The sequence below is a fragment of the Vulpes vulpes genome, chromosome 12 (genome assembly GCF_048418805.1).
Source record: "Vulpes vulpes isolate BD-2025 chromosome 12, VulVul3, whole genome shotgun sequence".
Taxonomy (NCBI): domain Eukaryota; kingdom Metazoa; phylum Chordata; class Mammalia; order Carnivora; family Canidae; genus Vulpes; species Vulpes vulpes.
The window spans coordinates 23,329,347-23,357,232 of NC_132791.1; the positions used below are offsets into that span (position 1 = coordinate 23,329,347).

The 27,886-nt window shown below is 53.6% G+C and overlaps 2 protein-coding genes across 5 annotated transcripts in view; one reads left to right on the forward strand and one right to left on the reverse strand.

Moving 5' to 3' along the window:
* Positions 1 to 202: 202 nt before the first annotated feature.
* The window catches only part of CNTFR (ciliary neurotrophic factor receptor), a 38,443-nt gene continuing 10,759 nt past the window's right edge, over positions 203 to 27,886 (forward strand). The window contains exons 1-4 of one of the 4 annotated variants that reach the window (XM_026008943.2): positions 203 to 380; positions 8,692 to 8,801; positions 20,628 to 20,712; positions 24,849 to 25,082. In XM_026008943.2, the coding sequence (XP_025864728.1) occupies positions 20,628 to 20,712; positions 24,849 to 25,082 (319 nt within the window). In that variant the 5' untranslated portion in view covers positions 203 to 380; positions 8,692 to 8,801. Of the gene's footprint in view, positions 381 to 8,691; positions 8,802 to 11,756; positions 11,831 to 20,624; positions 20,713 to 24,848; positions 25,083 to 27,886 lie in introns of those variants that run through there. The other 3 variants (XM_026008944.2, XM_072728071.1, XM_072728070.1) reach the window with 3 other exon arrangements.
* The window catches only part of DNAI1 (dynein axonemal intermediate chain 1), a 115,317-nt gene continuing 92,981 nt past the window's right edge, over positions 5,551 to 27,886 (reverse strand). Inside the window, exon 20 of the mRNA XM_072728067.1 lies at positions 5,551 to 5,720. Coding sequence (XP_072584168.1) covers positions 5,622 to 5,720 — 99 coding nt within the window. The 3' untranslated portion in view covers positions 5,551 to 5,621. The remainder of the gene's footprint in view (positions 5,721 to 27,886) is intronic.

The following is a 27,886-nucleotide window of genomic DNA, read 5'->3' on the forward strand; positions in this document are numbered from 1 at the left end:
GCGCGCGGGGGCAGTGGCCGGGAGGGGGTCGTGGCGCGCGGCCGCGGAGGCGCGGGGAGACAAGGCGGGAGGGGGAGGGGAGCGAGGGCGCGCGCGGCCGAGCGGGCGCCCGCGGTCACATGGGCGAGGGAAGGAGGGAGGGAGCGCGCGAGGGAGGGAGGAGGATGGGGGGGTTAAAGCTGCCGAGCGCCGAGGAGCCGGTGCAGAGCGGGCGGCGGCGGCGGCGGCGGCGGCGGCAGCGGAGGCGGCGGCTCCAGCCGGCGCGGCGCGGGGCTCGGCAGCGGGATCCGGCAGCGGCGCTAGCTCCGCGCTCCGTGCCTCGCTCGCTGCCCGCGGTGGTCGGAGGGCGAGGCGCGGAGCCCCGGTGGCCCGAGGGCGCGGTGAGTACTCCGCGGCGGACCTCGCGCGCGGCCGGACGCTCAGACCCTCCCGCTGACCGACAGACCCGCGGCCCTCGTGCGCGCGGGAAGACGGGGAGGACACGCGTGGGCCCGCGACCCGGGGGGAGAGGGAAACGGGAAAGTTCAAGGGAAACTTTGCCCGCAAACTCGGGGGCGGGGGCGCGTGAGCAGCCGCCCCCCGCGTCCGGCGCGTCGGGGGTTGGGCGTGGTGATGGTGGGGGCGGACAATCGGCTGGGGGGAGGCGGCGGGGCGGATTGTCCTAGCGTCCCTGTTCTCTCTCACCCCTCAGCAGCGCGCCCGGGGGCTGGGAAATTTCCGGAACTGGGGGGTCGTGATGACCCCCGCGCGCCCGGAGGGGGCTTCCCTCTCCCTTAGAAATCTCGACTTCAAAGCGCCCAGGGGTGTGAACGGACGGTTGCGCGTTTGCCAGTGTTGTGCGTGTCCGTGTGAATCCGCGCGCGCGCGTGTATGTGTGTGTGTCGGTGTGATCCCGCCTGTGGTGTCCTCATGAGTCCGCCTGTATGTATCTCCCTGTAGTGGGTTTCCTCCAGTGTCTCTTTGTAAGACCTCCAGTGTTGTGTGTTTGTGTGAGTCCGCTTGTGGTGTATCCCCGTCTCTTTGTGAGTCTGCCCGTGTGTGTCCCCCCAGGGCGGTCTGGGCGAGCCGGCTTGGGTGTCCCTGTGTTGCTCCGAGTAGTGTATCTCCCCGTGCGTGGGGGCTGGGCCGCCGGGAGGTCACCAGACGGACAGCTCTCCTCCTCGGTTCCTCTCCTCTGCCGAGCCTCTCCTGCGTCTAGCTCTCACCCTCGCTCGCTCCCTTGGCCCCCTCCCCCCTTCAGTAGCTTCAGGCGGGCAGGACTATTTCACGCCTTGTTGAAAATTCAGGATTTTCTTTCCCATTCCGTCTAGTCTCTTTCTTTGAGAAGCGTCTGTGTGTGTGTGTGTGTGTGTGTGTGTGTGTGGCTGGCAGCTTGTCTGCAAAACTAGGTGTGTGTCTGCATGCCACTGTGGGAGTGTGTCTGTAGGACTAGTTTTGCTTGTAACACTTGGTGTATTTGTGTCTGTGTCACTGGGGGTGTTCATGTGGCTGTAATCACTGAGGTGGGAATTTGAAATGCTGGGTGTGTTTGTGCATTTTACAATTGCTGTATGTCCAGGGTGTCTGAAACTGTATTTGTGTGTGTCTAACTCTGGGTGTGATGGTGTACCGTTGCATGTGTGGGGATGGGACTTGAACAATTGAATATTCTTATGGCTACAGGGCTAGCCAGGACTTGGGGGGTGGAGGGGCCTATGTGTCTCAAACTATGCCTGTGTCCACTGTCAAAACCCACACAAATCTCTGAACTGGTTCTTGGGGTTTCTGGTCAGGATTGGTGACCAATGGAGCTGACCTTCACACTCCATCAGGGCTAATATTCCAACAGATCCTCACCTCATACAAAGACTAAGTTTAAAGTTCACATTCAAGACTTCTTGGGGCTTCAGAATTCATACCCAGACTCATACTGGGACACTTAAAGGCATATGGACTCACACTCAGAATTACCAGAACATTGGGACTCACACTCAGATTCACACTTAAATTCTGGGGCTCATATTCAGCTGTACACTTCAGTCCTGGGGTTTACACTCAGACTCACATTGGGACTCCAGGCTCACACTTTGATTCACATTTCTGTCCTGAGGCTCACAGACTTACATTGAGACCTAGAGCTCATGCTTAGAATCTCACTGGGGTCCTAGAGTTCACACTTGGTCCTCATTTCAGATTCATACTTACATTCTGGGGCTTATACTCAGAGTTACAGTAAGACTAAGGGGTCACACTCAAGACTCCCATGGGGAACCTGGGGCTCACATTTGAACTCAAGGACTAACAACATAGGACACTGGAGTTCATGGACTCATGCCTCCATCTTGGAGCTCACACTCAGATTCACACTAGCAAGATTCTCACTTCCATCCTGGCATCACTTAGGGACCCAGACTGGTATCCCTAGTGATTACATTAAACTCACTTCCATCCTGGGGCTTAGACTCTAATTAAGGCTCTATCTAGTGCTCACATTCAGACTTATGCTTCCATGTTCAGACTTTTATAGTCCCATGGAGGCCCTGGGGGTCACACTTGGAATCACACCCAGTTATTATTCTATCCTGGGGCTCACATTCAAACCCAAACTAGGATTGGGTGTTTACACTCCCAGTGAAACTTAAAACTCAGAGTCAAATACACCCTGTTTTCTTTGATTTATGGTGTATATCAAGGCATTTGGGTAAGGAACAGAGACTGCTACAAGACCTGTTCCCTCCAAAGGTGGAGAGGAGAAGGGATACAACTTTGGGCATGTCACTAACTTGGGCTGTGGGCTGATGGAGACAGTGGTGGGAAACCCGGACCCAGTTAGGGTTAAACCTTTCTGCCTTTCTTTCCACAAGGAAACTAGGCTATTGGCAGAAAGGTCTGAGTGGCTTTTGGCACAAGAGTGATATGTACCCGTAGGGTCTCCCATGTGCCATGTTCATGCACATACCCCTTAAATAGTTTTGGGTACCCTTTCTGTGGTAAGACAATGAGGTGTGTGTATGAAGGGGAAAGACATGTCCTCCCAAGACATTTCTTCCATTCGAGTCATCTTTAGTATGAGAGGAGTATAAAGGTTGACTTGGTAAAAGCATAGACCTCTGGTTCCTTTGAACATTCCAGAGCGTTGGATCTCTGATTCTAAGGTATATATATGGGTGGCTCAGAGGTTTAGCCTGCCTTCGGCCCCGGGTGTGATCCTGGAGACCCAGGATGGAGTCCCACATCGGGCTCCCTGCATGGAGCCTGCTTCTCCCTCTGCCTGTGTCTCTGCCTCTCTCTCTGTCTCCCTCTGTGTCTCTCATGAATAAATAAAATATTTTGAAAAAAAAAAATAAGGTAGATGGTAGCCCAGATCTGTGGTGAAAAGGTAGCTAAAGGAGGAGATTCAACTGAAACCAACCTCCTCTTCTCTGCCTTTGCGGGAGAGGAAGGGTAGGGACCAAGTTATATCTCGCAATGTCTCCTGGAATGTCTCTTGAGCCCTTTTGCTGTCTCTGTGGTATGACCAGCATTCTCTACTCCCTAAAGGAGCAGTAGCCCTGAAGGGGAGGGCTGGGCTGGGATGTAACCTATCCTGGGACTTCACCTGCCTTTACAAATGCTGCTGGGTTTACATGCCCTCCCACTATGGAGGCCAGTGAGTTGGGGCTGCCTGAGGTGCACAGTCACCCCATGGGCACCCTGAGGGCAGTAGGGATCTGGCCCTCAGGCTTCCTGTCCCTGAAGGGGACATGTGCTCCCCAGCCCCCGTATGGAGTGGGAAGCTTGAAGCAAAGGGTCCTGTATCAGCTCCCTGTCCCAGAAGGGGACACATGCTCCCCAACCCCCTTATGGGGGTGGGGGGCTTGAAGCAGGGCAGCCTGCTCTCTGCCCCCCCATGGTGAGTTGAAGTGTAAATGAATCAAAACATATGGAGCAGATTTTCTTTGAAATGCAGATGGGTTGGGGGGGGGGACCATGTGTGCCTGGTTTGGTGGGGGGGCTCCCAGAGAGCAAGGAAGCTGAGAGCTGACCCCTCCTCCAGACACACCATGGGGTGAAGGGAGTTGGGGAGACCTCAACTGTGTAAACTGTGGCCCTGGGTGACCACATACACCCCTGGGCACCAGCTTCCTGTGGGGAGGGGCTGGGGAAGTAAGTGGTCCCTGTGGGTTGAGAATGCTGAGGTCATCACCTCCCTTTACCTCTGTCTATAGAGGGCAAAGAGAATCCCCAAAGCACAGAACCATGCTGGGCTGGGAGTCACCAGAGCCTGGAGCTCCAGGGACCAAGGGGTGGAAGTGGGGAGCTGGGGCAGATATGGGGAAGAGTTAGACCCTGCTGCTTGCAGAACCACCTTCTGGAAGCTGGGGCTACACCTACAGTGGAAGGAACTGCAGCTAGACTATCTGGTGACTTCCACCAGGGCACGGGCTCCTGGAGTTTAGGAAGGGACTGAAGAGTCCTCAGTCCTGGAGGAATTTCCCCATACCTAGGATAGTCAGCGTACCCCACCTTACACTACCCATACTTTCCCTCATGAAACTCAGCGAGGTCACACAGTAATTGCCTGTGAGTTCTGTGGGACCTGGGCTCTTGTCTGCTTTGCTCATTACTGTACCCTGCTATTGGCACAGACCCGGGACACGGTAGGAGGGCCATGTTGAGTAGACAATGCATCTTTTTTATCACATCTGACTGAGTGTTCCATGTGGGCAGGTCCATATTCTCAACTCCCAGCACAGTACCTGACAGGGATTAGGTGTTCAGTAAATGTTGAGGATTGAATCCTTGAATGGGACAGACGACAAGGAGGGGGAACTCTCTGGGGTTTGTGGCTAGAGACCCAAAACCCTCTGTTGCATTACCCCTACTTGGCTCAAAGGACCCCTGAATGATTTGTAGTCTAGAATAAAGGAAGGCCTTGGCTGTAGTCAGCAAAGGAGTGCAGAAAATAGGCAGCTTCTTCCTTGAAAAGGTCAGGACTAAGGGAGACTGGGGCAGAGGTGGGAGGTCACTTCTGTCCTCTCCTCAGCTTCAGGGTTTTCCAGAAGGTGGGAAGGTCCTTTTGCTTCATGCAACTGTGAGTGTGGCCCTTGGTCTCTCTAGGTCAGGATTTCTTGGACTCTAGCCAAGGCAGTGGACCCCCACCTCTGAGCCTAGGCTCTGAGGTTGTCTAGCTACTGTGGGAGCTACAAATCATATTGGTTATTAATGTCTGTCTGAGAACACGGGGTTCAGAGCCTAAAAATACCCTATCTAGTCAGAGCTCAGGAGTTGCTGGTGTGGGCTGGTGTAGCAGTAGCTGCATCTTGACAAGATAGACACAGAGCTGGGAGACACTGGAGAGTATGGAGAAACTGAGGCAGCATGGGCAAGAGATACATAGGAGACAGAGCCTCTGTTTTATATATGGAACAAAGATTTATAAAATGAGTGGTGCCAGTTCTTCAAATTACGGCAACATTTGGGGTAATCTGTTATTTTACACTGCAAAGAATTTCCTTCTTGGAGAGTTTGAAGATACATCTGATATCAGACATAAAAATTAAGTATCAGTAGTAACCATTTCAAGTCCAGCTTCAGGATGTTCCAAAATAAGTCCATGGGGCAGCCTGTGTGGCTCAGCGGTTTAAGCGCCTGTCTTCAGCCTAGGGCGTGATCCTGGAGACCCGGGATCGAGTCCCACATCGGGCTCCCTGCATGGAGCCTGCTTCTCCCTCTGCCTGTGTCTGTTTCTCTCTCTGTTTCTATCATGAATAAATAAAATCTTTAAAAAAAATAAGTCTATGGGAAAGAAAAAAATCTCTAAGTAGCCTTTTCTGAGCTACTGTCCACATCCCTACCTCCTGGAGCCGTTCCCTAAAGCCTGAGCCCCAGTGGGGTTCTTACACACCCCCTTGTATAGGCTCCCACCTCACTTCTGACCCTCAGGCCTCTGTGTATCCCCTTTTTCCAGGAGATGGATGCTGCACAGTGGTCCCAAAAAGGTAAGAGCCCAGCCTCTGAGGGCAGATGCCGTGTGACCTTGGCTTGTAAACTGACCTTTCTGGGCCCCTCTGTGAAATCGTAGGATTGGGGGGGCTGGGCCCTGGCCCAGGCTCGGAGAGAAGGCGGTTTTGGCACTCATCCAGGTCCCTGACGTCAATGACTCTCCAAATAATGGAATCAATATTGGGGGGGGGGGGCAAGCGTGAACCAGGCCCCAGCGATTAGAAACAGATCAGCACAAACCCGCAGCTGATTCTGATAGAGCTGCCTTGGAGAGCTAGGGTGGGAGGCCTAGAAGGAGGTGGACCTGGTGGGGGGCTCAGGAATGGAGGTGGAGCCACTGAGTGTCCAAAACATAGGATATACAAGTAGGCAGAAATTCTGGGACTGCTGGGGTTGGAATGATGGGGTGGGGGCCTCCAAACTGGTCCTTTCCTTTTTTGGGCCTGTGGGGTTCCAAGGGTAGGGGAAGTTTGGGAATGAAGACTTTTTTCAGTCAGTAAGTGAGAAAGAGTAGGCAAGGGGAGTTTAAAGTTCATTTCTCTGCTTCCCAGACTTGGGCCCCTAGGCCATGTTAGGGGGCACAGTATGTTATACCCAGGGTAGGGGAGAGCATTGAGTGAGACCTAAGGGAGATGATCTTTTGCTTAGAGGCAGAGGGCATTGATCCAAAATAGGGAGATGGGTATTCCCTCTCACATTGGGAGTCTGGCCTCTTCCATCAGCCTGTGTCCCCTCAGCCTCCTAGAAGGCAGCAGGTGAGGATGGAGAGGGCCGTGGGGGTCCGTAGGGGGCTGGCCTGGCGGCAGCTGACAAAAAAACAGGAAGAAGGGCTGGGGGAGCAGCTGTAATTATGGGGCATTTATTATTAATCAGATGAAATTGCTGGAAGCAGCTGGTGTAATGTGCGTAGCGATACAGACCATGCATACCCCCACCCCAACACGTGTGCACACACACATACACACAAGCCACACACAGCGTGAGCCTTGTTTGCTTACACAATTTTTTTCTAATGAAGGTTGGAGGGCTCTCTCTCTTTTTTTTTTTTTTTTAATTTTTTATTTATTTATGATAGTCACAGAGAGAGAGAGAGAGGCAGAGACACAGGCGGAGGGAGAAGCAGGCTCCATGCACCGGGAGCCTGATGTGGGATTCGATCCCGGGTCTCCAGGATCGCGCCCTGGGCCAAAGGCAGGCGCCAAACCGCTGCGCCACCCAGGGATCCCTCTCTCTTTTTTTTTAAAGTAATTTCTATACCCAACACAGGGCTTGAACTCACGACCCCAAGATCAAGAGACACATGCTGTACTGACTGAGCCAGCCAGGTGCCCCTGGAGGGCTCTTTATGTATATCTGTGTCTGTTTGTCTTGGTGTGTATCTGTCTGTACTTTTTCATGTCAGCCTGCACCCTCCTCTCCCTCTATGGTCTCCTTTCCTGACTATTCTTTGGCCTGATGTGTGTCTCTCTGTCTCTCACCTCCTCTCTGTCTGCCTCTCTTGGGGCCTATTTCTTGGTGTGTCTATATCTATTACCACCAGCCAGCCTGTCTCTAATACCTTAGTTTGTGGCCATCTCTTCCTGGTTGCATTTTTGGGCAGAGTTGGATGGGATATGGAGTCCCTTTCTCATGGGTATGTGTTTAGACCAATCATGCCTTTGTCAGACACATCTGGGACCTGTTTTTTGGGGGGAGAGAGAGGAAATTGGACCCTGAGGATCTCCTGGGGTCTTGTAGAAGGCGAAGGCTGTGTTAAGTGACTGGAGCCCATAGAAGCAATAATGGCTTTCAGGACAGCCCTGAATATAATAGCTCCTATATCAACTAGTTTCTAGGTATCAACTACCAGTTGTGTGACTTTGGACAAGGTGCTTTTGATCTCTGAGCCTCAGTTTCCTCATCTGTAAAATGGAAGCAGGATTACCTGCAAAGTCGTTTTGCTGATTTGGTACAAAGTGTATGTTAGGTACTTATGACATCTGACTCATTAAGAACACTGAACAAGCGTTAGCTGTTACTATTTTTTTTTTTTTTTAGCTGTTACTATTATTACTGGAAAAGGCACTGTGCAGGCAAGAGAGAGAACTGCAGAGGTAAACTGGTAGAGCATAAAGGCATTGCAACTAGACTTGGACTCAAATCTATGCTCTGGAACTGATCAGCTGTATGGTCTTAGGCAAGTTATTTAACCTCCCTGAATCTCAAGTTTTTTCAACTGTCAGATGGGAACAATAATAGAACCTACCTCATGGAGAAGTCATGAAGATTAAATGAGATAATGCATATAAAGTGTTTGACACAGTTCCTGGCACATAACAGATGCTCAATAAATCGTGGTGATGAGGCAAAAGAAGAGGATAGTATGATGGTGGGAGTTTTTGCCCTGCCAGTGGCCACGTGTGAAAGTGTGTGATTGGAGGTACTTGTGCCTGTGAATTGGTTGTGTGGGGACATTGGATTGTCTGTGGGTGTGTATGAGTATGTATGCATGTGTGGTGTTAGGCCACTTCTGGCCTCCCTTTGTCCCTGTGGTTTAGAACCTGAAGTCATCAAGGGGTGCTGGAGGGAATCTGGACTATTCCCAACTTTCTCTCTTGTAGACACGTATCTGCTACTTGCCTCAGTCTCCCTTTCTCTCAGTGAGGTTGTATGGAATGAGTTCTTAGTAGGACTTAGGCCTGTGGCTTCTTCTCTGTGACCTCTGATTTGTGCCCTTTGCCCTCCTAGAATCCAGCCTTGTCACATCATCCTGTCCCCTTGGTTTTGGAAGTCTTGAAAAGAGTTGGTCTGGAGAAGGAGGACATTGATGTGTTCCGTGTACGGCCAGTGGTGAAGAGGTATGTGCTGGGGACCCAAATGAGGCAGGTCAGTCTCCAGGGAATCAGGCATTAGGCTGGTGTGGTGGGGCTATAGGTTTGGGGATGTGAGTGAAGGAGGGCCTGAAGTCCCTTCCTTTTCTCCCTCTGTTCTTCCTCCTAAGGCTTTTCATGCCCCTATGACAGGTCCATAAAGAGGAAGGGCAAAGCCAGGTCTGCATGGAGAGGGCTGAATCCTGGACGTGAGAGTATGTTCTGTCTCATTGTCTGGCTCCCTTTCTGCCCCTAAAGCATCTCTCTGGCTTGACTGGGGGAGCAGCTGGGCTTGGAGTAGATGGGATGGGGGTCGGAAATTCCAAAATCTTCTGGGGCCAGCCATGGGGCTGGGCTTGACTCGCCCTGCCCTGCCTTTCATTAAGGCCAGCCAAGGCCCCCGATTGGCAGCCCCGGGTGGGGGCGTCCAAGGAATTGAGGCGCTGGAGCGGAACGGAAGGGCCTATTGTCCAAAACCCGCCAGAGGCCCACAAAGGCCAGTCGGCTTTTCATCTCAGCTCCCAAACAGACTGGCCATTTTCCTGGCCCAGGAGTGGGGCGACTGACCCTTCAGAACTAGGTCTGGGTTGTTGTTGAGGGTGGGGTGGGGTATCCCAGGCCAACATGTGGCCATAAAGGAGACTTAAAATGGAGTTGGGGTTCTGAAGAGGAGGAAGGGAGGCTTCAGGGGGCTGTAGAGAGTTAAGCTTCCCATCTCTCTGTTCCCAGAGGACTCAAGGACTAGGGTAGAGTATCTGATAGAAGTTCAGATTAACACAACAATAGATAATAAATATTTATAGGGGGCACACCTGGGAGGAGTCTCATGGCTTGTTGGTAAAGTGAGCTACTGCTGTGAGGGCACAAAATCCTCCCCTACAATTGGTAACACCTTATCTATTTGGAATTGGGACTGGAGAAGGCTAGTAGTGGTCAGGCAAGACTGGGCTCCTTGCAGCAGGAGGGACTATGGCCAGATGGTCTTTCTGCCAACGAACGGTAGCTGTGATGCCCTGACTGTATCTCTTTGGATCCCAGAGGATACCAGAGAGCAGGGGAGGTAGAGAACACCCCTGGGGGGTTAAGGGTTAGGCAGCTTCTGTGCCCCTCCCCAAGAGGAGGCTAGGAGGGAAGACTTGGCAGTTCTGTCTACCCTCCCTTTGCAGCACCTCCAGCACCACTTTAAAAACAGCTTTTTAATTTAACAAAGTGGATGAAAAACTGTTTTTGGAAATAAAAGATATCTGCTGTCTCCCAGGCTAACCCTCAGCCCTTGCAGAGAGCCTCTCTCCCGGTTGTCCCCGCCCCCCTACCCCCCCTGCTGGTGGCTCCTCTCTCCTTCCCCCTCCCTCTCCCCTCCCTCCTCCCTCTCTCCCTCCCCCTCCCTCACCCCCTCCTCTCTTTTTAGTTTTTGCTCCTTGGCCCCTTAGCTTCCCCTTGGCTTCCCATTACCCACCTCCCATATCAGCGTCCCTGGAAGTCTCCTCAGTCTCTTATCTCCATGTCTCTGCATCTCCTTTTGTCTCTCCTCTCCCAGTCTCTCTTCCCGGGCTTGTCTCTCTCCTGAATCATCTCTGTCTCCCAGCCTGTCTCAATCTCTGTCTCCCTTCCCCCCCCCTTTCTTCCCCAACTCCTGCTCTAAATGGGTCTATTTAAAACACCCGACGCTGCCAAGTCAGAAAAGCGTCTCCTGATAAAGCGCATTAGGCCGAGGGAGGGAGGGAGAGGGAGGAGGGGGGAGGAGGGAGCAGGGAGCAGCGGGCAGATGGATTGATCCAAGCCTGTAACCCCATTAATCAGGCATCGTGGATCCCCCTCCCTCCTCCAGCTTCAGCCCCTTCTGAGCTAAAAGCCCCTTAAATATTTATCACCCCTCCCCCATGGGGTGAGGGGAGGAGTGTGTGGCCCTTGGTATGAGCATCCCCAGCTGCTTGGCGCTCCCCCCTGTGTGTTTACACATGTGCACATGTGCTTATATGTCCATGCATGGGTTTGCATAGCTACCAGGCCCAGGGCCCATCTTGTCTCTGTTCACCCCCACTGTAGAGTAGCCCTGGAATCTGACACGGTTCTTGCCCTTTTTGAAGAGTAGGGCATGCAGAATAGGGAGAACTTTGGGGTCAGTTGGGGGTTGTCAGGCCTCCCAAAGTGCAGTGTTTCTCAGAGGGCAGGAGGATGAGCTAGGGATCAATGTCCAGATTCCCCCAAATTCCCAGATAAAGAAGTAACTTGGGGAATAGAACTGGGGACTCCATGCTCCTAAAGTGTGCAAAGGTAACTTGGAAGGCTGGCTGAAGTTCTCCCTTTATCCTCAAAGGATAGGAATAAGATTTAGATAGGTTTGGGGGCTCCCATTGACCTCAGAAATTTCTGAACATCACCTGGGCCTGGGTGGAGGTGGCCATCACCTCCAGAGAGTAGGAAGATGGTCACTCTCCAGGGGTGATGTAGGACTGGGTCCCACATCTCATGACTTATTGACCCCCCCCCTGGCTGTAGAGGTCAGTCAACCCTGAGACGTGCAGGGATCCCTCCTAGTTGGCCTGAGGCAACTTCACCCTGGGCGGGGGAAGGGAGGCCCCGGCCGCCCGGGGTGTGAGGAGGGGCCGCGGCTCCGAGCCGAGGGTCCCTTCCCCCTCTCCTCCCCCAGCATCAAGTGCCACATCTCCTCCTGACTCAGACAATTAGATTCAAAGGATGACCTCACTGCCTGCCGTCCCTCACTCGCTCCCTCTGCTAGCTCGCCTCGCTTGCTCGCGGCGCGCTCCTTCCTCCCCTCCTCCCGGCCCGCTCGCGCCTCGCTCGCTTGCTCACAGCTCAGCTCGGCCCCTGGCCCGCCCGCCCGCCCGGACTCTGGGTGTTGTTGCGGGGGGCTCCTGCCCCCCCCCGCCCCCCCCCCCCCGGCCCCGGGCCTCCTGGACCCCAGCCCCGAGCCCCGGGGGCCCGATGCCCACGGGCTGCCGGGCGGACCCACGGAGCGCCGGAGGCACCGACCCGGCGCCTGCGCGGGGACCCAGGTCAGTGGGCGCGGGGCCACGGGGCCAGAGAACTTGTCACCCCCACTGCCGCCGCTGAGACGCCCCCGCCCGCACCAGCCCGCCAGCCCGCCTCGGAGCTTCCCGCTCCTTTCTCGGCCCCCGCCCCCCGCGGCTGCTCGGCGCGCTCCCCCTGCCAAGCTGTCTCTCTTCTCCCCCCCCCCCCCCAACCCCCTGCCTCTGCAGCCGGTGGGAGGGACTGGGACTTCCTGAGGTCCCAGGGATGGGGCCGGGGCCCATTGGCTGCAAACGGCCCAGGCCTCTGAGAGAGGAGGGGGCTCTGGCTGTGTCCATTGGCCTGGGGGAGGGGACCACCACCTGGGTGGGAAGGGGGCTACTGAGAATGAGGCCCAGGGTGTGGGGGTGACATCTACACAGAGGGGGATGAGCTCTTGATATCTTTCTTTTCTCACATCCTGTGGGCCTCTTGCCTGGCTTCATTTGTCCCCACCTCCTAGCAAACTTTAGTCCCCACTGCCTACTTTCATTTGGTCCCCGTGTTCTTTTGGGCCATGTCACCTGATTTCCCTAGACACTGCCTCCTGATTTCTTCTGTTGGCACTGTTTGCTTAAGTCCCTATCACCTGGCTTTATGGGATTGCCCTCCCTGGGTTCCTTCCTTCCGTCCTCTCCTGCTGTTTGGTGTTTGCTGCCCTGATTAGCTTCCTTGGAGCCTATCATGCTCCCTTTAGGATAGGGCATCAGGGCCCAAACTACACCTGGAGTGGCAAGTGGTAAGGATGTCAACAGCATTGCCATTTATTCCCGGGTTGGGGCCTGGCCAGCACAGCTTGGATTCCATTCTGCCTGGACAGCGACACAGCATCATCTCTTGTGATGGGGGGCAGGGCTACAGGGTCCGAGGACGCTTTAGAATTCTTGTCCTCAGCGGTTAGAGGAGCACTGGCTTGGCCAGTGCTGTCCCCATCTCTCTTTGGGCCTGACAGTGATGACAGGGCCTTGGCAGGGGCTAGGGGTTGAGGTCCGGGCCACATCTCCTTCTCCTTACCTTGCCTCTTGCAGTCAGGCCTGACAGGTGCACTACAGATAGTTGTGGGCACAGAGAGGTTTTGAAGAGGCCTGGGATCACACAGCAGGTGGCTAGGCTGAGAGCTGTTGCTGATCCTCATCCTGGACAAGAGGAGTTGCTCTGGGAAGGCAGGAGGGGACTGGGGAGTGGGCTGGTTTCTTAGGTTTTCTGGTTCCTGCTACTCCCAGTGCCACCATCTCTTCACCCAGGGGCTTCTCACCCCGTACTGTCTGGCCTGGATATCTGCTTATTCCCAAATGCTGGGAAAGCAGGGTCAAGGGAAGAAGGAGCCATCTAGAAAATTATATTTACTTGCAGTTTTGGGACCAAGAAACTTCCTCTTTCTTTCCTTCCTTAGGCCACCCTGAGCTTTAGCCCCCACCCTCCAAGTACAGCCTGGGCAATCTGAGGTCCTAGCATGGAATGACTGTCGGGAGTGTGTATCTTTGTATTTCCCACTGCTGGATGTGGGAGCATGAGAGGCTGAGGGCGACTAGGGGACTGAGTTTCTGAAGGTGCACTGGTATCTGTAGAAGATAGACTGTTCTGAACATGTGATGGCATCCATATGTGAGACTGTGACTGTTTTGAGTGAGCGCGCGTGAGAGTCTGCGTGTGTGACTATAATGCGTGTGTGCATGCACAGCGTGTGTGAAGCTGTGGCAGTGGGTGTCCATGTGGGAGGCCGAGGTGTGTGGTCACAATGGGAAACTCTGAGTGCCAGTGCCCATGAGAGGCCGCCGGGGTGTGTCTGTGAAGCTCTCTGAAGCTCAGGCCCTGTGTATGCGGAGGTAGGGAGGGCTTTCGGGAGCTCCGCAAGGTGGTAGTGAGAGTCCAAGTGTGTGCTGCATCTCAGGGAGAAGTGAGCTCTGGGTGCTGTGTGACCCTGAATCGCTGTTGTGTGTGTGAGCATGTGTGCGCACGTACTCATGCCTGTGTTTACCCATCAGGAACAGATTGCTCTGGCTTCCCCACTGTGAGGAGGGAGTAAGGGGGAGGAAGGATGGCTTGCTTTTGCCCAGTCGACCAGAAGCTTCCTCAGAAGTAGTGTGTGTAGTGTGCATGCATGTTAGGGGGGCAGGGAGAACAGGACACTATTACATGAAGACGGGAAGTTTCTGTTCCTCCCAATCAGCCCTAGCTCTGTCAGAAAGATCATCTTCAGTTCCTTTTGTTAGAAACTAATGCTTCATATGCAGTGCTGCTCTCCTCCGTGTGTGTGTGTGTGTGTGCGCGCGCGCGCGCTTGCCTGTACAACAAGCTTGCAAGCATAGGCCTTTGAGGGTGTGTCTGCACCATAACAGTGAGGGGGCCAGGGGTAGGGTGTAGTGAGAGATGCTGAGGCAAGTAGGTCTTTGTCCCAGCTTTCAGGATTCAAAGTCTGGAAAGCTATTTTGTCCACTCTTCTCTCTTCATGGAGGCCTGCAGCCTCCTTCCTGCCCTGCCTCATCAGCTGGGAGAGCCACTGCCCCCCTGCAACCCGCCCGCGCCCGCGCCCCCACCCGCCCTAGTTAAGGGAAATCTCACTGAACCCTAGTACTCTGCCCATCCCCCACCATGAATGGGAGTTCTTCCAGCTGTCTAACCTCCCGCTGTAGGGTCTGTCCCTCCAAGAAGAGCAGCCCCCATTTCCGGTGAACTTAACTTGACTGGTGCATGGCTCTATTTTCTAGGTAGAGGGGTCCTCCTGATTCTTCTAGAAGCCAGAAGAGACCCTGGACTGGGGCTAAGAGATAGGGGATTTGGTGCTTGTACACGAGGTTCTGTGAAGTTATCTAGAGGCCATGTGCCCAAAGGGAAGATACATGCTTATCTGCTCTTTCCTTTTCTCCATTTGAAGGGCAGGGGGCTGGTCCAGATGACTTTTTGAGGGAGAAAGCCCAGACCTTTTGCACCTAGAGGGTTGCTGTAGCCCAGGCCTGCATATATGTGTGCATTCAAGCCCATGCCAGGTTGCCAGGCAGCATGGAGAGCTCTGAGCAGGGCTCCACATTGTGGGCATGGGCTGGTAGGATTCAGATTCCCACCTCCCCCAGATACCTCCCTGCTGCCCAGCCAGGCCCATCATGGGAAGGTCCCAGGCTCCCCCTACAACACGCCTGCACACACGTGCAGCAGGGCATGCACATGCTGATCTCAGGGTCCCCATGGTGCAAGAGGCTGGAAGTGGGGGGTTTGAGCACTCAGAGTCCAGGCTGCTGCCAAAATCCATAGGAATCTTGTCCCCCCCAGGCCCTCATCTCCGGCTGTGGAGGTCACAATAGCAGGTGCGGATACCCACCCCCCCAACTCACTCACATTGGGCCGCCTGCTTTTCCACAACTTCAGCCAGCGACTGGAGCTGGGGGACTGCTCCCCTTGCCTCCCTCCTGGCCCCCCTCCCACTGGTGCTGAGCTTTTCCTGCCCCCTTCTATGGGGGGAGAAGGAGGCCTATATTTGGGTGGGGTCCTTTCCTCTGAACACTGGGGCTTGACCCTGGAGTGGGTGGAGATACATCCAGGAGGAGATAAGGCTTGAATCCTGAATCCAGGCATGGCTCCTATGCCCTTTGGGGTGAGGGCACCAAGAGCTGAGAGGAGGGCCAGGTGTGGATTCAGAGAGGAAGAGCCAGAGACAAGAAACTCAGAGATAGGTAGAAACATTACAGGGGTGGGAGGTGGGAGCCTTCCCAGTGGCCAGCCAGTCCAAGACCCAGGAGCTGGCCCCTGACCCAGGCCCACGCCCCTCCCTGGTGGGGGGTCTGCAGGGCCAGCTGCCAGGGGCCGAGCCTCCCTCCTCAGCCTATACCCCCCCAACACCCTCTGGACTGCTCAGGCCTCTGCCCCCGCCCCCACCGCCCACGTTGTCCCGGCTGCCTAGGCCTGGTGGGATCTGAGGGCCTCTTGGTCTTAGCCTCTCCTCCCCCTCCTGGAGCTTCCAGCCAGCCCTGTCTCTCCCAGGCTCCCCTTCGGCCAGTGCTGCTTCTCCTTGCCCACCACATCCTTGTCTCTGCCTCTGCCACTGCTCTCTCATTTTTCTCTCTCCACCTCCAAGTGAAGATGTCTCTTTTCCTTGCTCCACCCTAATTCCTCTGCAGGTCTGAGGCCTCTAGAATTCCCCAGGCTTTTAAGTCATTTAGTCCATGCTGTGTCCTGTCCTGTGTTCTTGCCTTTTCTCAGGATGGGTCCTTTACAGCTGTTGTGGGAAGAGGGAAAGGGGGCAAGGCCCTAGGATAAAGTGTCTTTTCCTCACACTGAGGGATTCTGGAGTCTGGAGTTACCTAGGTGGAATAGAATCTGTAAAGATGTCACGTTGGCCATGCTCAGATAGGAATGCTGACCTCATCCTGGTCCTAGACCCTGGGGTCGTTAGTGCAGGTTGGGACTTTAGTTGGATTTCAATGTTGGGGCATATCACACGGGCCTGTTCAATTCATTGTTCAGATCAGATTGAGCCTACTTGACCCTCAGCACACCCACATTAACTAATGCCCTAAAGTCAGAACGTATTGTTGCACATCAACACTCACACATAGTTAGAGCTGGGCCCCAGCCAGTGATGCTCAGACCCCCCACCCCTGCTCTGAATGTGGCAGGGATTCCTGAGAGTTGGGCCTGTGTAACCTTCTGCAAGGATAAATTCCTATTTATTCCTCTCCAAACTCATACCTCCCCTCCCTCAGGTCTTGCCTTCAGCTGGTCAGGAGGTGAGGGTTTGGGGCACAGGGCACCTGAGACCTTGCTGGGGATTGCAAGAGGGGTTTTGGGACCTGGATCTTAAGCCAGACTCAAACTGAGTCATTGAGGTCCTCAATCTAAAGCCTGTCACTGCTAATGACTGTCAGCCTTCATGGTGCCCATCTTACTGTAGGCCACTGTTATTCTGTGTGACTATCCATGTTACTGAGTCTGTCAACATCCCTGTGTTACTGTGGATGTACCGTCATTGTTACTCTATGTGACTGTTGATTTTGTTGCATTTTTGATTCTGAGGTTACCATCACTATGATTGTGTCCATGTCAACAGGTGTCATTGCCCCATCTGTGATTATGTCTGTGTCAACAGGTGTCATTGCCCCATCTGTGATTGTGTCTGTGTCAACAGGTGTCATTGCCCCATTTGTTGCTGTCATCGTTTATGACTGTCACCCACTGCATGGTCACTGTAATGACTGTCAACACCTGTGTGTCATTGTCAACTATACACTTGTGTCATCTTCACTGGGTGTTGTTCCCACTGTGTAATGGTCTTTGTGTCACAGTGAGACAGTGACAGTAAGCTGGGGGCCAACGGTTTGTCTCTTGGCGTGTCACCTGTGTGTGTATGATGATGACACTGTGAGATTCTGTCAGGAGAGGTGCTGGGCTCCCTGTGCTAACAGAGAGCGTGGGCTGCTAGGTACTGGCCTCCTTTCAAGTCAGTGGAGTGCCCTCTGTTGCCTCCTCATTGTGGGCTGGGGCTGGAGGCCAGGCCGATCCATGGTGGTATCTACAAAGAGCTTCAGCCAGTTTGCATAGCCCCTATCTGAGGCTTTATGGGATTTATCCTCCAGATCTATCCCAGAGCCATGGGGTGTGGACTTGGAAAATTCTTGGGGAGGATGCTCTTTGCCCTGGGATGGGTGGCCTGAGGTGAGCTAGGGCAGGGTGGGAGTATAGCCTGAATGCCTCTGGCCTCAGCCTCCCTACCTGGGAATGGACCCAGCTGGGACTCTGAAAGGAAGTTGGCTCAGGGCTTTCGGGATCTACAGGGGCAGAGATGGGGTGGGGTAGGGTGGGGTTTTAGTCTAACCCCTGGAGGCTGGTTGCACTCCTGGATCGCCCGGAGGAGAAGCTCTATAGCCTCCAGGAAGGTTGCACCGACACCATCCTCCCTTTGCACTGGGGGAACTAGTGGAGCTGAGAGAGATGCTCCAGGATGAGCACAGAGGCCATCTCTGGTTCTGTCCCTTCCTCTGCCCTTGAATCTCTCCCAATCCCCTGTGGTCCCTTTCTCTCTTTTCCTGGGTCTCTTCTCCCATTTCTCTGCATTTTGGTCTCTTCCTGTCCCTTGGGTCTTGCCTCATGGCTTTCCCTCTCTCCCTGCCTCTCTGCTGCCCCCTCCCTGAGTCTCTGCCTTTCCTGGGTGCCCCAGCCATGCAGTGTCTGTCTCGGTACCCCATCCCCCATTCTCTGCAGCACTCGGCTCTGGCTCTCTCGGCAGCGCCCGTCTCCCATGGCTGCAGCCCCGTTGGCCCAGGGCCCGGCCCTTACAGTAACTCATCGGGCTGATGGAGGCGACTTTGATGAAGAAGCCACCCCTCCCCCTGAGGGGGGCCTGAGTGTGTGTGTGTGTATGTGCACAGGCGTGTGTGTGCACGTGCACGCTTATATGCATGCACACTCATGCCAGGCTATCTCCTTGCCCCTGCGCTCCCAACTGGGACCAAGAATGAGCTGGGAGCAGACGGCCACACTGTCCCTCTTCCATCTTGTGATCTAACCTTGTTCCCCTCCCTCTGCTTCCCAGGCCCTGGTTCCTGCTCCCATGTGGTGGGCAGTGGGGCCTGGCCCTGAAGTTAGAGTATCTTCCTGGCTGTGAGGAGAAAGGCATGGACAGATGGCAGAGGTGGTGGGGGAGCCTCTGAGGGCTACATGCAGAGGTTGAGGTGGGGAGCCAGGTAGCCCTGTAGCCTCTTGCCTCTCTTTCTCCTTCTTCCTTCCTCTTTCCTTCCCTCTGAATTCAGACAGTCCCTGGGTTCATTTCCTGGCCCTACTCCTTGCTGACTGACATTGGCCATTGTCTTAACCTTCTGGGCCTGAGGAGTAGTTGAAGATAGGGAAGTGGCTGAGGGTCAGCAGTAGCTAGGCCAAGTGGTAGCTAAGGCCCTGGGAGTCACTGATGGGGGAGGAGTGGCCAAAGCCACATGGGGCCTGGAGAGAGAGGTTGTGCCAGGGAGGGGCAGTCAGAGCACCTGCTCTGTGGCTAGAGGAAACCAGGTGCAGACTGGGGGGTACTTGCCTGTTGAGGGGTAAGTGTAGCCATAGGCAGGCAGGAGCCCTATCCCATAAAGGAGCCCCCGGAAGTCAGATTTTCTCCAATTCTCCCACTCACTGCTACAGGCTGACACCCACATTTGTCTCCTCCCAGCTCTGTAGCTCTGTTTGCAGTTTCTCTGGCAGTTCTCTGGCTGTATGTCTGGCTGTTTGTCTGGCAGTATTTCTGACAGTGTCTCTGGCTGTGTCTGGCAGTGTGTCTGTGTGTCTGAGTGTCCCTGGCAGTGTTTTTAGTGGTGTGGATACTTCCTGACTGAGCATCTGGCTATGTCTCTGGCTCTCTTTCTAGCTGTTTTTTTGGGTGTATGCCTGTTTGTGTCTATCTGTTTCTCTGGTATTTCTCTGCTTGTGTGTCAGGCAATTTCTCTGGCAAGGTTTCTGACAGTCTCTCTAGCTCTCTTGCTATGTCACTGATGGTTTCTGTGCCTGTGTTTCTTGCTCTTTCTCTGGTGGTATGTCTGCTTGCATTAGCCATGCATTTTATAGTATTTCTGGTGGATCCTTTGGTTGTGGGTCAGTTATTCTCTGACCATGCCTCTGCCTGGTTATCTGGTGATAGCTCCCTGTTTCTCGGGCTTTATCTGATTGTGCCTCACACTGTATCTCTAGTATATCTCCAGCTGTTGTGGAGCTCTTTCTCTGGGACACTGGTTGTTTCGGGCAGTGTATTGGCGGTGTGTCAGGCTATATCTCTGATAGTACCACTCACCCTGATTGGGTGTCTGGCAGTATTTTTCTCTAGCTCTCTTTTCCTGTCTGGTTGACAGTCCCCTTCTCTCCTTACACTGGAATCGGAGAGTCATATTTGAGGCTTTTTTTTTTTCTGCAGGAAATAGTTATTTCCCTGTGATCATGTGCTGGAGTAGAGTGGGGGGCAGGCAGCTGGATCTACCCCATGAAACAGGACAACAGATTAGGGGGTCCCTGGATCCATGCTGGCTTCTGGGGACATTCTGACTGTGCTTTGTGTACCTGCACAGGTATGTGTAGACACTGAGGCACATCTGGGCTGAGGGTCTCAGGCTCCTGGGGCATGTGTTGGGGTAAAGGATGGGCTGGGGCCGCTGACAAGGACTTACATGTGAATACCCTCTTTCTCTCATGGTTGTTGTACACTAAAGCAAAAGTCACATCTGACCTTGCTACCCTGCTGCTGTGAACATTCCAGAGTCCAGTGGCAAGGCTCATGGAGAGGTGAGGGGTGCAGATACTAGGGCTTCAGAGCCTCCAAGGGGCTTTTGAGCATCCAGGTTTTAGGCTCTCTTCCCAGGAGCACAGCAGGGGGCCTTCCATTCAAGGCAATTTGGAGAACTACAGACCTCCTGTTAAGTTTAAATACTACCCTTTCAGTTTGTAATGCTTATAGCTAATTAGCCAACCTCACCAGTAAAGTTATTATTTTTTTTTAGAAAAATGGCCCTAGCATTACCAATGTTCCATAACTCATCCGTGGTTGACTACATCCTGCAGCCAGCAGCCTTATCGAACAACAAACCACTGTAGGTTGCCTTCTACCATCTTAGCAAACCTTTGCCTACAGATGCCAATAATGTTGCTTTTTATTGCTTGAAAGAGAATCCTGAGCCCCATTAAGAAGGGCATTTGGGGTCAAGGTGCCCTAGCTCTAGGGCTGGGATCTCCCAGTCTTGCCTGAGAACAGGGAGGGGGTCCCCAGGAGGTTCCTGCCTGGGCTGATGCCACCCCTTCCCCCGCCAACCCTATTTCTCCCAGCAGATGGCTGCTCCTGTCCCGTGGGCCTGCTGTGCTGTGCTCGCTGCCGCTGCTGCTGTGGTCTACGCCCAGAGACACAGTCCTCAGGGTGAGTGCGGGAGGAGAGGATTCTGGGGGGCGGAGTGGTGCTCCTGGCTGACCTCCACCCAGAGCTGAGCATGAACTATCCTCGACACATGCTGTGTGTGTCCACCCAAGACCACACACTGGCACATGCTGGCGTTATCCCACACAAACATCCAGGAGTTAAATAACACTGATATGCTGGGTGACCCACTGACGTTGCCTTATATGCAGTCCTCCAGTCACTCCATGTGGTCCCGTGCCAGTGGTATCTCTGGCTTGATGATCTATCTGTTCCTCTTCCCACTAGAGTGGATGTAGGGTACAGAAGGGTGGGTTGGGAGTTGGGGGCTGCCAGGGATAGGGCCCTATAGTATCTTTGAAATGGGATTTCACTTGAAATGGGAGTTTGTGGGAGGAGTGCAGTAGAAGGCACTGAGAGAGACAGAGGCTGAGACTACTTTCCCTTACCCTAAGGGAAGATGGAGACAGAGATGGTAGACTGAGAACAAGATGTGGGACGGGCAAGATGACCAGAGGGCTGGCACACTAAGGAAGGGGACAGCCTCCTGCCCTCCCCCTAGCATTTGTGCAGTGAGGGCTGAGTTCTTCCCATAGCCAACCAAGCAAGATCCTGCCCCCCTGCTGGGAAACAGGCGCCCTCTTAACTTGACCACCAGTGCTCAAACTGCACTTAAGGCAACACCTCCCATGGCTATATCAAGTGTCAGGTCTGACCTTGAATCTCCTTGAACAAGCTCTAAGTTGTAGGGAGTTCTCCCCTTGGGTGGGTCCTGCCCCCTGCCAACTTTGGCTGAGTTGGGAGAGGCAGAGAGGGTGGAGGTACTGCTGGGGCCTAGGCATACAGCACATCCTCCCACCCTCAAGGCTATGGGCTCAAGGAGGGCAATGGATCAAGGCTTCTGTGGCTTGTTCCCTGTGAGACTGACATTGAGACCCAGAAAGAACCTTACCCACCCCAGGGTTGCTCCCCAGTGGGCAGGGACTGAAAGGACCACCAGGCTAGCCCATTAACTCCCATCTGCAGGCAGTCTGTCTGAGGCTCTGGTTGCTGGTCTCATCTGCTTAGACCTGCCAGTGGCCGCTCCCATTGGTGTGGCTCCTGCCCTGTATTTTGGGTAAAGGCAGAGTCACATGTGACCAAGGGCTTGAGCATTAAGTCTGCATCTCTGAGCATGTATAACTGTCCTTGTCCATTAGGTTCTGTGCATGAGTGAGACCACATCCCTGTTCGAATGCATTTCTCTGTGTGGTTGTATCCTTGGGGGCTGTGCTTTGTGTGTGACATTGCCTATTTATGTGTGACCATGCTCTTTGTGGGACTTTATCCTTGTGATTGAGACTGTACTCTGTGTAATTGATAGTTCCTCTCTGTTTCTGTCTCTGTATGTTTGGGTCCTTGTCAAATTGTCTCCCTGATGTGAGACTGTGCCTTTATGCGTAAGTGTGCCTCTGGGTGACAGTGCCCTCCGTGTATATGCATGTGATCATCTTGTATTAGGTGTTAGCCATTTAGGTGGGACTGTGTCTCTGTGTGGCTGTGACCTTGTGGACAGTTGTGCTGTGTGTGTGTGTTCTTCTTGTGGGAACTGTCCTCATCCTATGTGTGTGGCAATGTGAAGTTGCTTAGGACGCCCAGGGGGACTGTTTCCGGCATGTGGTCCCCATGTGAGCCCATGTACGCAGGTGTGAGGGAGTCATCAGCTCTGTCCTTCTGTGTTCTCCATGTCCATGACCTCATCCTGTCTCTGTCTCTCATCCTGGCTTCTAACAACCTTTTCACAGCTGATTCCTTTGGAGCATTTGTCACCACGTCAAGGCCAAGAACCCCATCCTCCCCCTGCTGCTTGATTTAATTTCTGAAATGGACAGCACATCAGTAGGGGCACCCACAGGGCGGGAAGAGAACTGTCCAGAGACAAAGGATTAAATCCTTGCCATCTTTGGAGCTTTTGCAGGGCTATGTGTATTGCTGTTATTGTGTTAGTGTAGCATTTGTGGCAGTGTGTGTCTCACATGATTGTCATGTCCTGTTGCCCCCTCTACCTCTGCATATGGCCTGTGGTTGTCTTCTGTCATTGCATTGTCATGTTTTCATTCCTGCCCTGCCCTTACATTGTTGGTTTGTCATTGTTGTCAGGTTGTGTTTCTGTTGCCTTTTGAGGCAGACAGGGTGACTTGGGAGTGTTAGCGCATTGTCATTATATTTGTTGTGCTGTCGGGTGGCTGTTTCCTCATCTTGTGGCTGTACCTGCCCAGCAATATGAGAGAACCACATTGGGTCCAAGTTAGTCCTGAGCTGCTGTTGGTCAGCTTTGCTGCGTCACCGCTGAGATCGTAGTGGCCACACCCCCTCCCCTACGGTCAGTTTTCAGCCTCCTCCTCAGGCAGCTGGATGCAGAGTCTGGGGTGGGGGGGTTCAGAGAGAGGGGTTTGGCATGTTTCCTGGAAGCTCCAGGTTTTGACAGGGGAGGTTGGAGGGGGGGCTCAATGGCTAGGGCTGGCGGACTGGGGGAGCTCTATGGTTTGAGCCTTGGACACTGGGCCTCTGGTCGGGGGAGGTCCCCATTCAGTCTCTGGTCCAGCCTCACAGCTGTGGCCTCCTAGGCCCCCAGCCACCGCCCTTCCGCCGTTCATCCTTTGTTTAGCTGGTCCCAGGCCCCACAGACAAGTGGTCAAGACTGGCTGGGCTTCCTGCTTCCCTCTCCTCCAACAAGGGACAGGGACCAGAGGCTCAGTGAGGGGCAAGACAGAGGCAGGCAGCAGGGTGGGGGGCAGCGGGGGACCTGAAGACACAGAGAGCCCATGACACAGGAAGGGTGGCAGAGGCAGCAAGCAGGGACAGATGTTCCAGCACAGAGAAGAGCAGTACTGGGGAGGGGGCCGCGATGGAGGGAAGGGGGTGGCTGGTGGCATAGGGGGATCCCTGCCCCCTGCAGTCCTGGTGGTGTTAACAAGTCTAATTAAGAGGCCACTGGCCCAAGTTAATTGGCTCGTTAACAGGAATTGCCTCTGAAAATCCCCCAACTCAGCGGGGTGGCTCTCTGGAGGGGAGATGTAAGCGAGTGTTAACGAGGGATCCCGCAGGCCCCCCCCCTCCACCCATGCCCCCCTCCTGCTTCGCTCTTCCCCTCCCATCCTCACTCCACAGATCTGGCCAAGACTGGGGGAAGCATCTGTCCTTCCAGGGTTGGGGGGCAGGATGAGGAATGAGGAGATTAGATTCACATCACCCGGCTCTGCATGCCTGCCTCTCCTCAGTTGTCTGTAGATCAGTGTCTCCGATTTTTTTGTGTCCTGTTCACCTCCCCCACCTAGTGCTGCCTCTCGACAGGTGCTCCCTCCCACCCTTCCCTTCCAGTCTCCTGGGTTCAGTCCATCACGCCTGGGTTGCCGAGGCCAGGGCTGGGGTTTGCTTTTGGCTCTGACAGGCCCCTCCTGGGGGCAGGAGAGGAATGGTCAGAGAGCTCTCTCTGTCCCAGCACTCCCCCGCCACCCCCCCCCCCCCAACCCCAGCAGTTCCTGTCTCACAAAGTTGATAGCTGCCAGGGCTCCCATCCTGGATCTCCCTTCTGCTGCTACCCGAGCCCTGGATGGCTGAAGTGGGGCAGGTTAGGGGCAGTTTGTAGGGGGGCGAGAGTGAGAAGGAGACAGGCAGGACAGAGACCAAGATAGGGACAAGAGACAGAGAAAGGAGTCCAGAAGTAGGACCCCTCAGTTCCAGCTTGCCTGGTAGCAGATGTCAGTGGTTGGGGCTGGGCGAGGTTAGGGTCATGGAGGTCAAGAAAACTAGGACCTAGTGACTGGAGGCAAACTGGGTTTTCACTGAGATTTAACTCCTCTCAGCACTCTACACAAACTTTCTCTGACACACATACACACAGAAGATCATCCATTCACACATAAAATCCCCAGACATGCACACTCACACACACAAATTTGGAAACACTCACATACCTGTATGCTAGCACAGCCACAGAGAAATGTTACACACTCATCTCCCAACACACCATCAGACACTAAGCCTCTTGGCCTAGACTTCTCATTTATAGGTTCTCATCCATGCGTGTTGACCTTGTGGCACCAAGGCAGGGCTCTGACCTGTGACTTTTGCCCTGTGCTCTCCCTGCCCCCTCACAGAAGCACCCCACGTGCAGTATGAGCGCCTAGGTTCAGATGTGACTCTGCCATGTGGGACAGCAAACTGGGATGCAGCAGTGACATGGAGGGTAAATGGGACAGACCTGGCCCTTGACCTGCTCAACGGCTCTCAGCTTGTGCTCCATGGCTTGGAACTGGGCCATAGCGGCCTCTACGCCTGCTTCCACCGTGACTCTTGGCACCTGCGCCACCAAGTCCTCCTACATGTGGGCTGTAAGTGTTGGTCCCAATCCTTCATCTGACCTCCCACTTCACTCAAGAGGATTGTCAGTGAGGCTTAGACCCGTGGTCCAGATTAAGTCCTCTTCCTTTTGGGGAGGGGGGCTGCAGAACCCTGACCTTTGCTCCCTAATCCTATCCTAGCCTTCTCTTCTGACCTCTGAGCCCAGTGTTTCCCACTGAGTTCAGAACTCTGGGCGTTTTGCACATGTATCCCACCCCCAGCCCACTCCCCCACCCCATGCCAGAGGCCTTTGAGATCCAGAAATCACGTTCCCTATGACAAGATAGGCAGAGGAAGGATAGCAGGACCTGGTCCTTCTGGGGCCTGGTAGGGAGGAATTCCAGGGTCACAGCTTCAAGTCAGAGTGATCCCACTCCATTGTGTGCTTGCACAGGAGCTAGTTATGCAGGTATAGGAATAGGCACTCTGGGAGGCTCCAGGGAAGAAAGAACACTTCCTAGAGTGGGAGGCACATGGAGATTGGGAGATTCCGAGGATACATTGAAAAACTCCCTTCTGGGGGACATCTGGGTGGCTCAGCGGTTGGGTGTCTGCCTTCAGGGCGTGATCCCAGGATGTAGGATCGGAGTCCCACATCGGGCTCCCTGCAGGGAGCCTGCTTCTCCCTCTGCCTGCGTCTCTGCCTCTCTCTGTGTGTCTCTCATGAATAAATAAATAAATCTTTAAAAAAAAAAAAAGAAAAAAAGAAAAACTCCCTTCTGGGAGAGAGCTAAGTGTGACTGTAGGCTCAGAGGCTGGGAGGGCATGATAGGGCCCCTTGGGCTGGTGTAAATGGGGGAAGGGAGCTAAAGGAGGGGATGGGGCAAATCACGATCCTAGAAGTTAGGGAGTGACATGGTCAGGCTCATGTTCTTAAGAGATCCTTCTCATGATGAACATAGACAGGTTGCATGGGGGCAATGCTAGGGCAGGAAGGAGGCTGTTGCTAGATGCAGGGGAGATGATGAGGATGAGGGATCAGGGCATGGAGTTGGGGAAGTTGAGAGGGTCTGGTGGTATCTCTAGGAGTCAGTGGTAGATTGGAGGTAGAGAGGACAGGAGAGTAGAGAGCAGGAAGAGTCAAGACAGCTAATGTTACCAATTGCTGCAACAGAGGCAAAGTGGAAGGGTCATTGGAAGAAAAGATAGTGCGTTCTGGGGGCGCCTGGGTGGCTCAGTTAGTTAAGCATCTGATACTTGATTTTAGCTCAGGTTATGATCTCAGGGTCCTGAGTTCAGGGCCCATGTTGGGCTCCATGCTGGGTATGGAACCTACTTAAAAGAAAATAGTGTGTTCTATTTGGACAGTAGTATGCAAGTCGTCTTATTTTGGGTTTTGCTAGAATCAGATCCCAAGATGAGAATTCATCTGCAAATAATTTGTCAGATGGCAGAAACACCGCAAGGAAGTGAGAAAGTGACAGAAGAAGGAAGTTTAGAGGACCAAGAGAGATGGAGTTATCCAGTTATCTTCTGGGCAACTGCAGCTCCACCATGGGAGAACTGAGAGCCCAAGTAGAACATGTACCTGGGAGTTGTGCCTGAGCTGGAAGGGAGCTCAGAAGTTTATACACTAACTCCTGCCCAGTCTTTGGTTGAAGGAGTCTCCTGGGGTGGGGGCAGGGATGTTTTAATTCCCCCGCATTTTTGGCCTGATGCCTCAGCAGGCAATGCAGATTTTGGTGACCAATGAAAGCTCTTAGACACAGAACCGCAGAAGAGGGCAGCAGATATGAGCCAAGGATCTGTTGTGGCACCACCACCATCTGCTGTAGGTATGTTGGGTTGGGGTCCTCGCTATAGCCAGTGGATCTGAAGGTCTGGGGCTCAGAATCGGCCTGGGCTGAGGATGGGATGAGAAAGGCCATGGGGGGGCAGGTGCAGAGATGGCCAAGGGGGAGAGACTCTGGGATGAAAAGAGAAGAAGACCCAGAACTGGACCCTGAAGACTATCACTTTATAAAGGATTGATGGAGAGAAATGAGCCACAAAAAGATAAGAAGGAGCCAATAGGAAGGTAGAGGGAAGAGTGAGTGAATGAAGTTCAGAAGACAGGTTTGGAGAAGTTGGAATAATGAGCTTATCAATGTTGCTGAGGGTCAGCTGGGCAGGCACCCATCAACGGAATATTCTGAAAATAGTTCCATTTCTTTTCTGCTTAAGCCAAAGATTCATGTTTTTCTGGCTTCAGCCCATTTGGGTGATGCACCCCATTTTCTTTGGATGGTTTCTTTATTCCCTGGGAGCTGCTGAGGGGAGGAAATGCTTAAGTGACCTGGGAGCAGGAAATTGGTATGGACAACCATTGGAAATGTTAGGCTGAAGGGTTGCTCATGGTCGTCCACAAACCACTGACCCACCAGTGGGATTAGAGGAGGGGTGAAAATATGTTTTGCTGGGGATATATTCCTTTTCACACAGAAAAGCCTTCATGTGTTCAAACTGGAAAGATAGCAATCATAACCATGTGTTTTAGTTTCAAGCCAAGGGTGGAGTGACCCCTGTTGGCCAGCTTGAGAAATACAGGACCAGCCTACCTGAGTTCATCCTGGCCCACCATGAGGTCCACTGGAAGTAGAACACAGCCTAGCCCCATGTTCTTACACAGAGAAAATGTCATAAACTGAGTGCCATGGAAGAAGGATAAGACCAATTTGACAGTATTCTTCTGTCTTCTCAATCTGAGTCCAAAAATCCTTAGGATGGACAAGGCTGGCCATGATGGCTAGGCCTTGGTGACCCTCAGCCTTATTCCTGATGACTTGATCTTTGAGAAGTTATTGGAAGGAAATTG